The sequence below is a fragment of the Neolamprologus multifasciatus genome, chromosome 16, assembly GCF_963576455.1.
Source record: "Neolamprologus multifasciatus chromosome 16, fNeoMul1.2, whole genome shotgun sequence".
Taxonomy (NCBI): domain Eukaryota; kingdom Metazoa; phylum Chordata; class Actinopteri; order Cichliformes; family Cichlidae; genus Neolamprologus; species Neolamprologus multifasciatus.
In genome coordinates, this window is record NC_140454.1 from 7,017,828 (window position 1) to 7,032,981 (window position 15,154).

General features: G+C 38.8%; 2 protein-coding genes across 2 annotated transcripts in view; both read left to right on the forward strand.

Annotated features, from left to right (window-relative positions):
* LOC146500152 (uncharacterized) overlaps positions 1-15,154 on the forward strand; it is an 88,580-nt gene that overhangs the window by 27,694 nt on the left and 45,732 nt on the right. The gene's annotated exons all lie outside the window — the stretch shown is intronic.
* On the forward strand, positions 1,439-4,648 carry LOC146500155 (olfactory receptor 6N2-like). Its single transcript, XM_085134763.1, has one exon. The coding sequence runs from the start codon at positions 3,737-3,739 to the stop codon at positions 4,646-4,648; it is 912 nt and encodes a 303-aa protein (XP_084990889.1). The 5' UTR covers positions 1,439-3,736.

A 15,154-nucleotide genomic window follows, 5' to 3' on the forward strand; every position in this document is an offset into this window, starting at 1 on the left:
ATGGTTGTATTGATGTATAGCAACTTGAAATGCTCCCAAAAATGGCACTACAGCATGTAAAAATATAATATAAGCTCTGGCGGACTAGGTTCTATGGTAGGTCTTAAAGGGTTAAAGCAGGAACTTGTCCCTGGCACGGAGTGGGCACTCCAACCTTTCCTGGCTAAGGGCCATGGCCTCAGATTTGGAAGTCTGGAAGGCTGCCAACCATTCCAGTGTGAGCTGGAGGCCATCTCCTGATGAAGCAAACAGAACCACATCATCTGCAAAAAGCAGAATTGAGATTCTGAGACCACCCAAGTGGGAGCCACTTGGCTATGCCTAGAAATACTGTCCATAAAAATTATGAACAGAAAAGGGGCAAAGGGCAGCCCTGGCGAAGTGCAACACCCAGGAGAAATGAATGCAAGTTATTGCCATCTATGGGGACCAAGCTCTTGCAACAGGTGTATAAGGATCAAATGGCCTGTAGCATTGGGCCAGATACCCCATACTCCCTAAGCACCTCCAACAGTACACCAAAATGCCTTTTCCAAATCCAAAAACACATATAGTCTGATTGGGCAGATTCCTATGCACCCTCATGTATCCTCGAGAGGTTAAGCTTGTCCAATGTTCCAGGACCGGGACAAAAACTGCATTGTTTCTCCTGCATTCGAGGTTTGCCTAACGAACTGACTCTCCTTTCCAGCACCCTGGAGTTAGACTAGACTTTCCCAGGGAGGCAGAGAAGTGTTATCCTCCTGTAGTTGGAGCATGCCCTCTGGTCCCCCTTCTTGAACATTGGAACCACCATCCCGGTTTGCCAATCCGGAGGCCCCTTGAACCAAGACCGCCCTACAATACTGAGAGCCTTCAGGAACTCAGGGTAACCCCAAGGGGCCTTCCACCAAGGAGTTTTTTTAACTGCCTCCGTGACCTCTTCCCTGGACATAGACGAGTCATCCCCCTTGTACCTAGAGTCTCAGTGGGATTAAGGAGGTCTTCGAAGTACTCCTTCCACCGCCCGACAATATCCTCAGTCGAAGTCAGCACCTCCACCCCGTACCCAGTTTTGCTTCAGCCACTGCCCAAGCCACGTTCCGCTTGGCCCGTCAGTACCTATTAGCTGCCTCTGAAGTCCCACAGGCTAACCAAGCCCAAGAGAACTCCTTCTTCAGCCTCATGGTTCCCTTTACCTCTGGTGCCTGCCATCTGGTTCAGGGGTTACCACCACGACAGGCACCAACCACCTTGTGGTCGCAGCTCAGTATAGCAGCTTCAGTAATGGAGGTGCTGAACATCGTCCGTTTGGACTCAATGTCTCCAACCTCCCTAGGAATGCTGTTGAAGCTCTGCCAGAGTTAGAGTTGAGGGTCTCTGCCCCTGGCTGCTGCCCAGCACACATTGCACCTGACCCCTACGGCACCTACTGCACGTGGTGGGACTACAGGAGACGGCACTTCCTGCAGGTGATGAGCTTACAGGCCACCACCCACAGGAGTGGTGCTAAAAAGAAAGCGCTCAAAGAACGCTAAAGGAACATTTTGCTATTTAATTTAATCAAAGATTTTGAAAACAATTTTTGGAAAACATCAAGACTACCACCAAGGCAAGGTTGATGTTGCACTAGGGATTACCTCTGAGCCACTTTCTTGTTAACAAGAATAGGTAGGTTGGTAAATGGGGGTAGGCAGGATGAACTACAATGTTCGCAAATGACATTGTGATGTGTAGTGAGAATAACTGGAAGACAGTCTGGAGAGATGGCGGTATAGACTGGTTAGAAGAGGAATGAAAGTCGGTAGAAAAAAGTCAGAATACATGTGTGTAAATAAGAGAGAGAAAGGTGAACATGTAAGAAGTAGAGATCACAAGGATAAATAAGTTACATACAAGGATCAACCATTCAAAGCAATGGGCACTACCCAAGACAGGTGAGAAGAGAGTGCAGAGTTGATGTATGTTTTGGGGACGGTGGCACTGATAAAAAAGACAGAAGGTGAAATGGTAGAGTTGAAGATGCTAAGATTTCCACTGGGAATGACCAGGAGCAACAAAATTAGAAATGAGTATCTCAGAAGGACAGGTCAAGTGAAGCAGTTCGGAGGCAAAGCTAGAGATACAAGATTGAGATGATTTGCACATGTGATGAGGAGGGATAGCGGATATAAAAGGATGGAAAAGGGATGTTGAATGTAGAGCAAACAGCCAGAACACAAAAATGAAGTTTACAGAGAAGGATCTTGGATATAGTAAAGGAGGATATGTGGGGGGTTGGTGTGACAGAGGATCTTGCTCAAAAGGAAGTGAGGTGGAGACAGATAATCGACACTGGCAGCCCCAAAATGGAGTAGCCCAGAGAAGACAAAGATCCTACGTGATGTACTGTATTTCAAATTATGATTCATCAGTCCATAATTCCTTCTTCCAGTCTTCAGTAGTCCGATTGTGGTGCTTCATGGCCCAGGCAAGCCTCTTTGTCTTATTCTGATGTCTTAGCAATGGCTTTTTGGCTGCAGCTAGTCCTGTCAAACCTGCAGCTCGAAGTCCTCTCTTCACAGTTGAAATGGAGACATGCTTACTATTACAGCTTACTACTAAGCTGTGCTTGAAGCTATTGTCCATTGAACCATTTATCATGCAAGCTGTTAACTTTAGGGAACTTGTCCTCTGATTCAGTTGTGGTTTGGGGTCTGCTTGACCTCTTCCTGTCAGAGTTTGCCCCAATTTCTGAGTGCCTTTTGATGGTGAAGGAAACCGTACTTACTGACACCTTGACTTTCATTGCAATGTCTTTGTAGGAAAGACCTAAGTTTTTAAGTGTTATGCTGGTCTGTCTCTCTTCCACTGTTAATTGCCTTTTTCTCACCTTTTTTGTGCAACACACTACTTTCTGCAGCACAGGATTTTGGGAAACCCTACCTTTTTTTTAACCTCTTGGAGTTCATCACTTACCTTTGTACCATTTCAAGCTATTTATTGGACTTGAAAGACTTGAATTGGAATAAATAATTGGAAAAATCGGTGTGTTCTAAAAAGAACCCTCTCTGTTCTATCAATTTGTCAAATAATTATATTCTCTAAAGTAAATTTGTTTAAATTATGGAATTGTTACGGTGGCCCTGAGAGGCCAAACGGACTGCAACTTAAGAAAACACCAGCAATAAGAAAAACGCTGCAAAAGCACACAAAACACAATGGAAATAGGAAGAAAGAAAACAGAAATAGGAAAAAAACAACGGAAATAGGAAAAAAGAAAACAGAAACAGAAATTATCTTAAAGTGCATTAACTATTTTGTCTCCCCACATTGCATTGCAGTGTGCATGATGTCAATCTACATTAAATTGTCTTAGCCTGAACAGAATTACATATTTAAATATAGGACTATATTTGCTGTTATTTCTGCCGGTCAACTAATTTTTTCTTCTTTTAAATTTGTTTTTCAATTAATACCCACGTATGTATGTAGTAAAAGAGGAGGAGCCGGAAAATATACCCGTGTAAGTAAGGGCTAACCACTGTCGGTTTATGTCTCCAGAGGTTGAACATGGTAATAGGTCTTTGTGGAGAGTTGAATGAGATATATGGAGCTTGAAGTTTCATTTCATCATATATTTGGTCTGACTTGAACAGTTCACTTTCTAAAGATGAACACACACCAAGTTTAGGTATCTATGAATAATAATATTTTATATGTACTACTTTTAAACATTCTGCCTGTTTAAAATTTTAGTTTATAATATCTGATTTTCATGAATGCTGAAATGAATATAACATATATAACTTTTGGTGGTCATGTGGAAGTGGAGAAATACAGATATATTTATTTTGTAATTATGCTTATGGTATACGTTCTAATAATTTGCAGCAATTCCACTATTGTGTGGGTCATCATAGTTCAAAAAAGCCTTTATGAGCCTATGTACATTTTCATTGCTGCTTTGTTAGTGAACTCTATTCTTTTGAGCACTGTGATCTACCCAAAGCTTTTGATTGACTTCTTATCTGAAAAACAGATTATTTTGTATCACGCCTGTCTTTTTCAAGTATTCATGTTTTATGTTTTAAGCAGTTCAGAATTCTTACTGCTGTCAGCCATGGCTTATGACAGATATGTGTCTATATGTAAACCTCTGCAATATCCAACTATCATGAGAAGAACAAGAGTCAGTATTTTCCTGATTTTGTCCTGGTTTTTACCTGCTATTCAGATTGTAGTGCCAGTACTAAGAAATTCTATTACACCACTCTGTAACTTTACTTTGAAAGGTATATTTTGTAACAATTCAGTCAACCATCTTTATTGTGTAACTTCAAAAGAACTATCTATATATGGTATGGTTGTTCTATTTAATGGTGCACTTTTCCCCATGCTTTTTATACTTTTTACATACATAAAGATAATTATAGTTGCCTGTCAGAGTTGTGGAAATGTCAGAAAAAAAGCTGCACAAACCTGTTTGCCTCATGTGCTAGTTCTAATTAACTATTCTTGTTTGCTTACGTATGATATGGTTATAGTTAGACTGGAATCAGAGTTTCCTAAAACTGCACGTTTTATAATGACATTGCAATTTGTAACATATAACCCTCTTTGCAATCCAATAATATATGGACTAAAAATGAAAGAAATCTCTAAAAACCTCAAAAGGTTGTTCTCTTGAACTAAAGTAAACTATTGTAGACTTTTATAGTCTTTTGTTAAAATTTTTTCTAGTGTTTATTTAAGAGGTGTTAAATGATATCTGATCTTTGGTAGGTCTTTAATAAGACCTATCATTTCTGAGACATATTCTTTTCAGTGTAAAAACTGATAAACGTCTCCAGCTATTCAAAGCATGTGATTCTGTTCAGTAATTTTTGGATTATTCATTAAAAAAATATTACTATCATTACTCCTATTCATAATATTGTTTCTTAATATACAGTTTAAGGACATTTGAAATGATTGATTGAATGAAAACCAAAAATATATAGTTTTTCTCTTTTGTATTATAATATCACAGATTTCTGTGGTCATAGTGTGAGATTCAAAAACTGGGCCTTTTCCTTGTGCAACAGAGAGCAGATCATTATTTAAAATTCTAAATGAAAGTAAGAAAATAGCAAGATCCTACCTGTCTGATATCACTTTTCTCATATAGATTTCTGAATAAAGAAGTGTGTTAATAATTTTATACTGTGATTTCATATTTATTGGTTCTCACAATCAAATCCAAAAGCTGAGACTATATGGAGGAAGTAGTTTGACATGAGGACGAGTACATAAGGAAGCGAGAGAATTAACATTCTGAGGTTTTTGTATCTGTATTACAGCACTCTGTAAATGAATTAGGGTTCAGAATGCATATTGAAAACATATGGATTGACAAATTCACATCACCAAAAAATTGTAGGTCTGAGTAAAGTATATATTTTCCGTTTGATTTATATGTAGGTTTATGTGATTCTGAATTTCATTATGTGGTGTGACTATTGCAAAATGAGCAGTTTTTTATGGAGATATAATGGTCAAATCTTGTAACTCTTCAGAGTAGTTTAAAGGATTTTGTTTTAATTGCCTCACATGAAAGTAAACATTTGAATTAAATACATTTTATAATATAACCAGTAAATATATTTTAATGAATTTCTAAATTCACATAATCAAATACAGGAAAAAACAGTCTAAAAATAATTATAATAAAAATAAGTTTCTAAATGAATGTTAGATATATTCCAGTATTACACAATTAATCAGTTGTGTACCACAGACCTCTAAGCTGGAAGTAGTACTTTGAAGACCATCTCTTCACTTAGATGTTTTAGCTAATAGTAGACTAATAGGCAACCTTACTGTTATCTCAAAAATTCTCGTAATTGTAAAAAATAGTTGTAAAATATGTAACTGTTCATCGTCAGAGAAATTGTTTATTTGAACAGTTTCAGTCATGTTTCAGAGCTCATCACAAGACAGAAACAGCTTTGGTGAAGGTTACAAATTATTTTCTAATGGCCTCTGACAGTCAACTCATCTCTGTGGTTGTCCTGCTTTACCTCAGTGCAGTAAATTTAAATTTCACACACTAAGGTTATCACTCATAAATGAGGAGCAGGACTCATCATTACTCATCACCAAATAACTTTCCAATATTAAATGGACGCTCTTTCGATCAGTGCTCTTTTTATGTAATTGGTCTACAACTAGTTTCATTTTTTATTTTTTTCCACTGATGAATTGATGATTTTTTAGATTTATCCCTGTAGGGCTGTAAAACTTTGGAAGCCAAACAAAGGTTATAAAGGTTATATATCCTTATGTAAGGTTATATTGTGTGTGCTTGTGGTTTTGTGTGTGTGTGGTCTTAGAAGAAAAAAGTAAGTTCCGATTGTATGTTTATGCAATTTTACTTCAGGATTAGGTGACAGAAATTAAGTTGACAGTCCATAGGTGATATAAGGTTACTGTAATGAGTATCATTAGTGAGCTTGCATCACACCTGCACTGTGTAAAACAACAGGCCAAGCCTCAGAGGAGTGGCCTGACTACAGCCAGTCTCTAAACAACTAATTATCTCACAGTAGCTACTATGAAGGACTTTTGGGATGTTTTCCCATGTATCACTGTCATTAGCAGGATCCGTGAACCTGATCTAATGTAGTATATCACAACAAACATCCAGTACCTTTGGGTCTTCACACCAGAGAGAAGAGAGAGACGGAGAGAATTTATTATTTCAATGGCCTCAACAATGTGTCACTAAGTTGTAACTATCACAGACATAACTGTCAAAAGGATAAAGTGGTCAACAAGTCATTTTGTCTTTTGGCCTAAGAGAGCAATTAAACTTCAGCTTGGGTACCCTTCAACAACAACAATATAATTAGTGTCTATAATATCTGTTTACTTTGACTATGTGGCTCATTAAAACAAGTACTAATAAAAAAGTATAAAAAGTTTAACTAATCAAGTAAATCTTACTGCTGTCATCATTGGTCATATAATGTCATTAAATATTATGACAATATTATAAACCTAAAAACCTAAAACAAGCAGTGGAAAGGAGCAGAATTTAAAACCATTGCGTATATTTTTATTGCTAGAGGAAAAGTGGCCTAACTGCATAATTTTGCACTGAGGCAGCAAACCAAAACATGCTGTTTTGGTAAATCTGTCTATAAACAATTGAAAATAATTCATCAGATATTCTTCTACATGCACATATTTTTTGAAAATACAGTTAATTCAATTTAAACATGAATAAAAATGGTTTTAGTCTTAGCAGTAGCTAGCACTGTGCCATGTGCAGATTTGGCACATAAAAGAATTACCCCTGGTCAAAGGTCAAATCATCTGCTACTCCTCATTTTACTCAACACTGAGGTATTTTGTGTCACAAAATAAGTAAATACTTAATAAAGGGACAGTGTAATAACTAAAAATTTGGTTTGCTGCCTAAGAGCAACACCATGCTAACAGTTGACTGTGGAGAATTTGGTAGTGACAAAACTTCATGACTGGACGTGTTGCACAGGTGTCATTCTATCAGCCATGTTGACATTCCATGAGCTCCTGCTACTGCCCGTGCCTGGGTGTTTGATTTTATACACCTGTGGACATGGAAGTGACTGGAACACCTGAATTCAATGATATGGATGAGTGAGATAATTATTTTGGCAATATAGTGTTTACACTACTAAAAAAAAAAAAAAAAAAGACAAAGGAAAAGAAATCATGCCGGATCTCTGTACTGATATGGACTGGGTGATGTTTTAGGAAAAGAACACATTTGGTGGAAATGAAAATTATCAATATACAAAGGGCTGAACACAGACTAATCCATTTTGTCCATTTTTAAAAGTTCATTGGACCATTGTAGTAACTCAGGCATGTATACAACTACCACTTGCATGCATGCCTGATAATGTTGACATATACACATAATGAGACGAGGTTTGGTGTCCTGTGGGAAGGAGGTGAGATCTCCTTCCATATCTCACCAGGCTACACGCCTCTCACACGCCTGGACAGTCTAAGGTTCAACCTGGTGGCCTGGTTGCCAACCCTGTAAAGGTCAGTGAGTACCTCTGTGCATTTACTTCCCAGACTATTACTGACTATTACTGACCCACCACAAAAACAATCATGCTGAATGATGTTACAGGCAGCATAACATTCTCTATGGTTTTTCCAGAACCTTGCGTGACTGTCATACGTACTTAAGGTGAACCTGCTCTCATCTGTGAAAAGTCCAGGGCTTTTGTCTCATTGTTGCACTTCTAGTATAACTGCTAACAGTATTAACATCAAAGAAGCTGAAATTGATTAACAACCTCCTCTGCTACTTAACTGACTAGATCAATATACAAAAATTTTTTATTGACTTGAGATTTTACTCTGATTAAAAAGTATTTCAGAAATTGAGCAGTCTATTATATATTATACTTATTACTCTATTATAATGTATTAGAATATAATTATAATGTACTCTTCATAAACAGATGAGGTCACAATTATTTGTCTCCATTTTAAAGTTAAAGTTTTATAAATTTTCCTAGTGCTTTTTTAAAAGAGCAAACATTTTTCAAAGAAACATTTCTAAACCTGAAAGTTTTCTTTAGAAAGCACAAATTATTATTTTTATTCGTGCACAATAACAGAATAATTTCAGACCAGCATCCAGACCGATAAAAACTCGCTGATGAGACATTGTGAAGCCAGTCTGACGTATGCTAAAGACAACCTGGAGAAAAATTATTCATACTGGAGAGGTGTACAACCCAAAAAGAACACCATCCCCACACTAAAAAAGTGGAGTGAGTATTATGCTGTTTGGTTGATTCAGTGCATCTGGAACTGGGAATCTCATCAAGGTGGAACTAATCATGAAGAAAGAAATGTGAAAATCTTGAGCAGGCGACAGCTGGGTCGTCGCATTGTCTTCCAACATGAAACAACCCAAACATACATCAATCCTGGTGAGTTACTACCTGAATGATGAATGCTTTAGCATTCAGGTATTGAATTGACTGGCACTGACTGACTGCAGAAATCCCTGAGTTGAATCCCATTGAAAATCTGTGGGATGATCTAAAGGGCTAATGTTGCTTACCCTAGCAGTTTCTGAGTTTTGTGAAATATTTTGTGTCTGCATGCCAAGTAAAATAATGTAAGCATCCAAAATAAAATAATGACATCTAGAAGAGTTATGTTAAATATTCCCTGGTCTGTTTAGCAGCACTTGGTGTTACAAATAAACTCAAGAGGGATTATATGGAGCTGGTCGTGAGGTGTTAATCACTTCTCATTACCCCATGCGTATACTACACGATGCAGAACACACGATTAAGGCAAAACTTGGGGCGTTCCCCAAAATAGTCAAACAAGTGAAAAATCGTCTCAAAATGGGCCAGAAAAATCAGACAGTGTATGCCCAGCTTTAGTGGTAGGTTGGTAGCGCAATACTTAGCTGCTCCAGTCAACATGCCAAAGCATTCATGGGCAAGAAAGGGAAACTTGATTTGATATTTATCTTCCTGATGTGTAAAAATCTTAAACTGACCTGCTGTGCTGTGTTGTGTGATTCAGGTCTTTGGGGCATATTGAGCCGAAAGGTAAACTGCAGATACAGCTGAATACCTTAAGATCTTTCAGACTTCCAGAACTCATGTAGAGGGTTTTAAAAGCAGAAACGGATGTATGATAGCACTTCAGAAAACTCTGCTCATACTGATGTGACAATAACTTTAATTTGTATTTTCTGTTAACATCACTAGGGCAATTGGATGGTCTCCATCAGTGACATCTGCCAGGACTTCTGCTGCTACCTCACCTGCTTTTTCCCGACTCCATACCTGACAATGAAAGTCGAATGCTGTGTTGAGCTTCTTTGTTAAATCGGTTCATGGTTAATACAGCATCTTTCTACTCGTGGTGCTCACGAGTAAATTAAATTATTCTAATGTCTAGATTTTATGTGTGTATACATGATTCAGCTTCCACATTGGCTGATAAGTGTCATGATGAGCTACCTGTGTTTTTCCACTGTTTCCCAGTGTATGCACCTCTGGGTGGAGCCCTCATCAGTCCATCTGCTCAGCTCACCCGATAGAGATCGAGGAAAATCAGCAAAGTTGTATTTAGGACCAAGTCTTCTCCACCAGTTTGTCAGCTAACCTCACATTAGTAACAGGCTGCCTTTGCTTCATGCTCTTTGTTTCTGTGTTGTGCCTCTAGTCATCTTTTGAAGCCATCATCACACTTAGCTAAGGCTTGCATTCTAAAGATGTTGGTCACTACGTTAAGACTCTCAATTCTTTACACCTGTCTGCCCCCTGCCCTTGCACCTCTCTGGATAAACCAGGTTGGACTCTCTCCAATCACCCACCTTCCAGGATGCTCACTTGGCCATTACCTCTCCACCCTGACCGACACACACTCCACCTGCCAAGTAAGATGCAAACACACAGTTGCATTCTGTGTAGCAGTATTTGGATGGAGTTACTTGGGTCGAATTCTTGCCCACACACCAAACTGACGTACCTGTGATCACACCCACCTAGACTTTTTATACATTCCCTTTCTGCTCCAGTTTTAATGATTGTTGTTGGTGATTTTACTGTGACTGACTGATCATTAAATTAAGATACATGCAGTCATATCACTATATTTACAAATACTGGAAGTCGCCAGTACTACCCCTTAGCCTCCTAGTAGATGTACCTATAGTATACATGATGGAGTATGGTCTGTGGCTTAGCTGCAGGCTAGGGGTGATGCAGTGCATTCAGGCAGCAGTGCCAGGGGTAGATCATCTTTGGATCATGCCCCCCTGTAATTGTGCCAGGATCTGGAGAAGGAGGAAGCTGAGATTGGAGAGCTGCATGTGGTGACACAGAATGCTGAAATTAAATAAATTACCGAACACTGAAATACTATGGGTGGGTGCATTGTGCTGGGCAGAATGAACACCAGTTTGCGTTACAGGATAAATTTGAAAAATTAAAAAAAAAAAAAACATGAATTCTGACCTTGAGGGCAAGGGTCACATAGATTCAAACTTGTCTGAGACTTTTAAAGTCATTTGTATGCTCTTATCTTATTGTGATTACAAGAATTTTAAAGAACTTGATCCTGACTTGGTGCTCCCTCATGTCAAGGCCACTGAAATTCAAACATGTGCAAGATTTTTAGTAAATACTTAATGCACCAATGGTAAAAAATTGAAAATTATAGGTGACTTTTTTCTTTGTCTGTTCTCAAGGTGTTCAGAAAGAAACTTTTATTCACGGCTTTAAGACAAATGACCTGTAATGACATCCACACAGATCTTTATGCCTGCATATATCCCCCTGTTATTACAGCCATCTCTTAGTTAGTTGCTCTTCATTGAGCCAAGCTGCAAGGCACGGAAATCTTGTGTTTAACATTGTTCCTCTCCTTCAGGGAATACAAGTTATAGATATAACTGTTTGTTCCCTTTCAGATGATTCACTTGGTGCAACACATATATATATGGGACATATATGCACATCCCATAGAGCAACCACCAAACTGAAGTTGGACCACCAGCACCTTAGAGTGTGGTAGAACCAGCAGAGAGGACAGCATGAGTTGTAACGTCCAAACAATAGAGCTGAACAAAAATGTACGGTCATGTCCAACTGCAGCAGAAATATCACCTATGGGGACCCATTTAATAAGAGTTCATGAGTAGGGATGGGTATCGTTTAGGTTTTATCCGATACCGGTGCCAAACCGGTACTTTTGAAACGGTGCCGGTGCTTAAACGGTGCTCAAACCGGTGCTTAAAGAATGGAGAACACAAAATTGGTCCAAAAACCTCTCATGTTCAGCTGTTTTTTTGTAAAAAGATAACAATGTTAGCCTTTTCTGCAGCTATGGGGCATATATTGTATCATTCTTGGCTGGAAGCAGTGCTTAAACAATGGAAAAAACACAAACTTTGTCCAAAAACCTCTCATATTTAACTGTTTTCCACTTTTTCTTTGGTCATTTTAGCCTTTTTGGCCAGGGTGAAGGGAGTATCTGCCATCAAACAAGAAGACAGCCTCATGTAACTACGATGGTGTTTGCTAGTTCACCTTACATGCATTAATGTAATAACGTGGTTAGCCTACTCAACGTAAATTACACACGAACAACATTAAGCGACTCACGCAGAGAAGAACGGCTGCTGCTGCATCATCATCCGTCATCATTTCTGCTACACTGGCAGGGCTAGGGGCCAGGACTCTACTCTTCGGGTTTTTGGGGGATGTTGCTAACTCCGGGTCCGATAACAGGCACCACACCCGCAGTAGATGTGCACGGTGTGAGGTCTCGCAGCAAGCTATCAAATACGGCGCATTTCTCGGCTTTTTAAAAAAACGCTATGCGTCGCCAGGTGTTTCATCAGATTTGAGGTGTTACCTCCTTTGCACAGTATCACAGTATCAGCTTAAAGCACTTGTTGCAGGCTGCTGAGTTTGCATAATTTGCTGTGAAGTACAGCCAGACTTTTGACCGCTTCGCCTTGGGCATTTTTAATCTGTAGCTCTGCTCTAAAAAAACGTACGTACCTGGGCCCGCCTACTATCCTCGGAAATGTAAAATGATTGGCTAGAATCTAAAGTGTATCACAGCTCAGGAAAAAAAAAAGCACCGATATAAAGCACCGAAATGTGCGCTGCTTTTCGGTCTGGTTACTACCGTTTATGTCAGAACCGGTGCCATCATGGCACCGGATACCGGTACAAACCCCTATTCATGAGGTTGCCATTCCTCTGGTGAAATGAATTCTCACCCGCTGGGGAAAAGCAAGACCCCTGGTTATGGAAGAAATATAGTATCATCAGAATTCAAATATTTTTAGACATTGAATTTATAACACTGAATTTTTATGCTCCAAATTTCCCTGCAAAAATATTCACCTGCAAAAATTCACCTGCAAAAATTCACCTGCAAAAAATTCACCTGCAAAAATTCAACTGCAAAAGTGATGAACTTGAATGACCCAAGCCAGAGCAATCAGCACTAGATCGAGTCGAGTGGCTCTCAGCCAATTAAATTACGCTGTGTGATCACATGACACCATTAGCCAGCAGTGTGTCTCCTAAAAGAGAGCTGTTTAAAGGTGAGTGATTAAGTTTTTCTCCTAAATAGAGATCATTACAGAACGCCTAGTCCTACTTAAAATCCCATTTATTTTTATTTTATTTTATCATCTACTCGAACTAAGGAAAACGTTTGACTAACTCAAAGACAATTTCCACGCCTGCCCTGCCTGGCTGCAGAGGCAGTTTTGAATTGACGAACACTGCAAATATAATGTTGGAAACGAGAACGGCCTTTGGTGAAGGGGTAAAATACACCATGAATAAAGCCATAGAGTGAATGGCTGCCATGGTTGCAGAACGGCCTGATTTAATGACAAGAATGGGGAAGAGTGAGGTGAAGTGAACCAAAGCCACAAAACACGGTCAGACAAGGCGGCAAAAGGGCAGTGATCTGTCCGTCAGTATGAAGTTGGTGTGTGCTTTGGTGAACAAAAACTTGAGACCGGTAGCAGGAAGATGGGAGACTCATGTTTCACTGGAATAGTGGTGAATTAAAACATCCTTTGTTGGGGACATTTAGGTGTAAATGCATCCATACAGGCAAGACAGAGGCAGACCAGACAGTGAAGAAAACAAGGCAAGCATTAGAAATATTAAAATGGAAATATAGGATTAATATAACATACAATTAGGGAAAATGTAAGGAACACAATGTAAATGATATTGTAAAGTCATTAAAACAGCATACTCTGATTAAAAGAAACATGTAATTGGGTAGGATAATAATAATAATAATAATAATAATAATAATAATAATAATAATAATAATAATAATAATAATAATAATAATATTAAAAAACATGTACAAGATGGGTATGTATACTTGTACCCAGAATTTAACAACTATAAAGTTGTAGCATGTCAGTACCTTACCCCATCCATTATATCCACACTTTCAGAAAAGGATATGGTCAATATCTTTACAAATACTATCTAAACTTAAACGGGATATTCCCTCTGCTTCTTCTGCTTCTCGTATACACCCTCAGGGTTTGTGATCAGCCAGCGGCTGATATGATCATTAATCCTGTAAAATAATATTCTTTCGGTTTATGAATCTGTTTGCATGGATTTCTTAATCCGTTTCCACTGTTAGCAGAAGTTGTGCATGCAGTTTTTGTGTGCTGCTCTCCAAGACTACAAGCTGCGTTAAAGTTGGAAGTAACTGGCCGATGTTCCACTGTTGAAGATCAGCTGTGCCCATTTGTTGCACATTGTGGGAATGGAAAAGTTGAGGCCCTTGCAGGCTACCCACAATTTCCCCAAACTGAGTGATTATACATCTTGCTTCCATATTTGTATCTTGTGTCACTAAAAATACATTTTATTTTAATTTTATACATTGATTAATGACCTGCAGAATCTCCTTATCATATTAAGTCATTCATAATTGTCACTTTATGCTTTCTCCATCTCTAAAGTGATGACATCCTTGCATTACATCCTTTAGGTTCATTTTCTGCAGGCAGGTTTCTGAGAGAGAACAGGCAGATTTACACTATAACATGCAGCATTCTATAGATGGACACAAGGAAATGAAAAATTACATGTATGTGCTAACTTTCTAAACACTTTGTTACATTAATAATTAAGTAGATAAAACACATTTATGTCGGCCTTGGCTCATAGTTCTTGTTTTTAAATGAACTTTGTGTGTGTTTCAGATACTGCACTCTCAAAGACTGAATGAACCAGCATTGCAGTCATGGGTCACTGTGAGCATCACAGGGAAGGTTGAAGCCGCCCACTGCACCTGTAAAGCCGGAGTCGCGGAGACCTGCACCCACGTCACTGCTCTTCTGTTTAATGTAGAAGCAACAGTGTTGATCTGTGGCACAAGGACTGTTACAGATGAACCTGCATACTGGGTTTTGCTGGGTAATATGACCAAGATACAGTCAGTGGTTGGCCGTAAGATAGACTTCTCTTCAGCTGCCCAAAAAAAGGCTCTTGATCAAAACATAAACAGACCATCTGTAGTGACAGGTAAAAGAAAAAGAAAAATCCCACCTGCTACTGTGGAGGAGTTGTCACTGCTATAATGCCATAATGTTTTATCTAGGGGTCTAGAT

Coding starts and splice junctions, on each gene's coding strand:
- LOC146500155 (XM_085134763.1), top strand. CDS start 3,737: ATGAATGCTGAAATGAATATAACATATATAACTTTTGGTGGTCATGTG.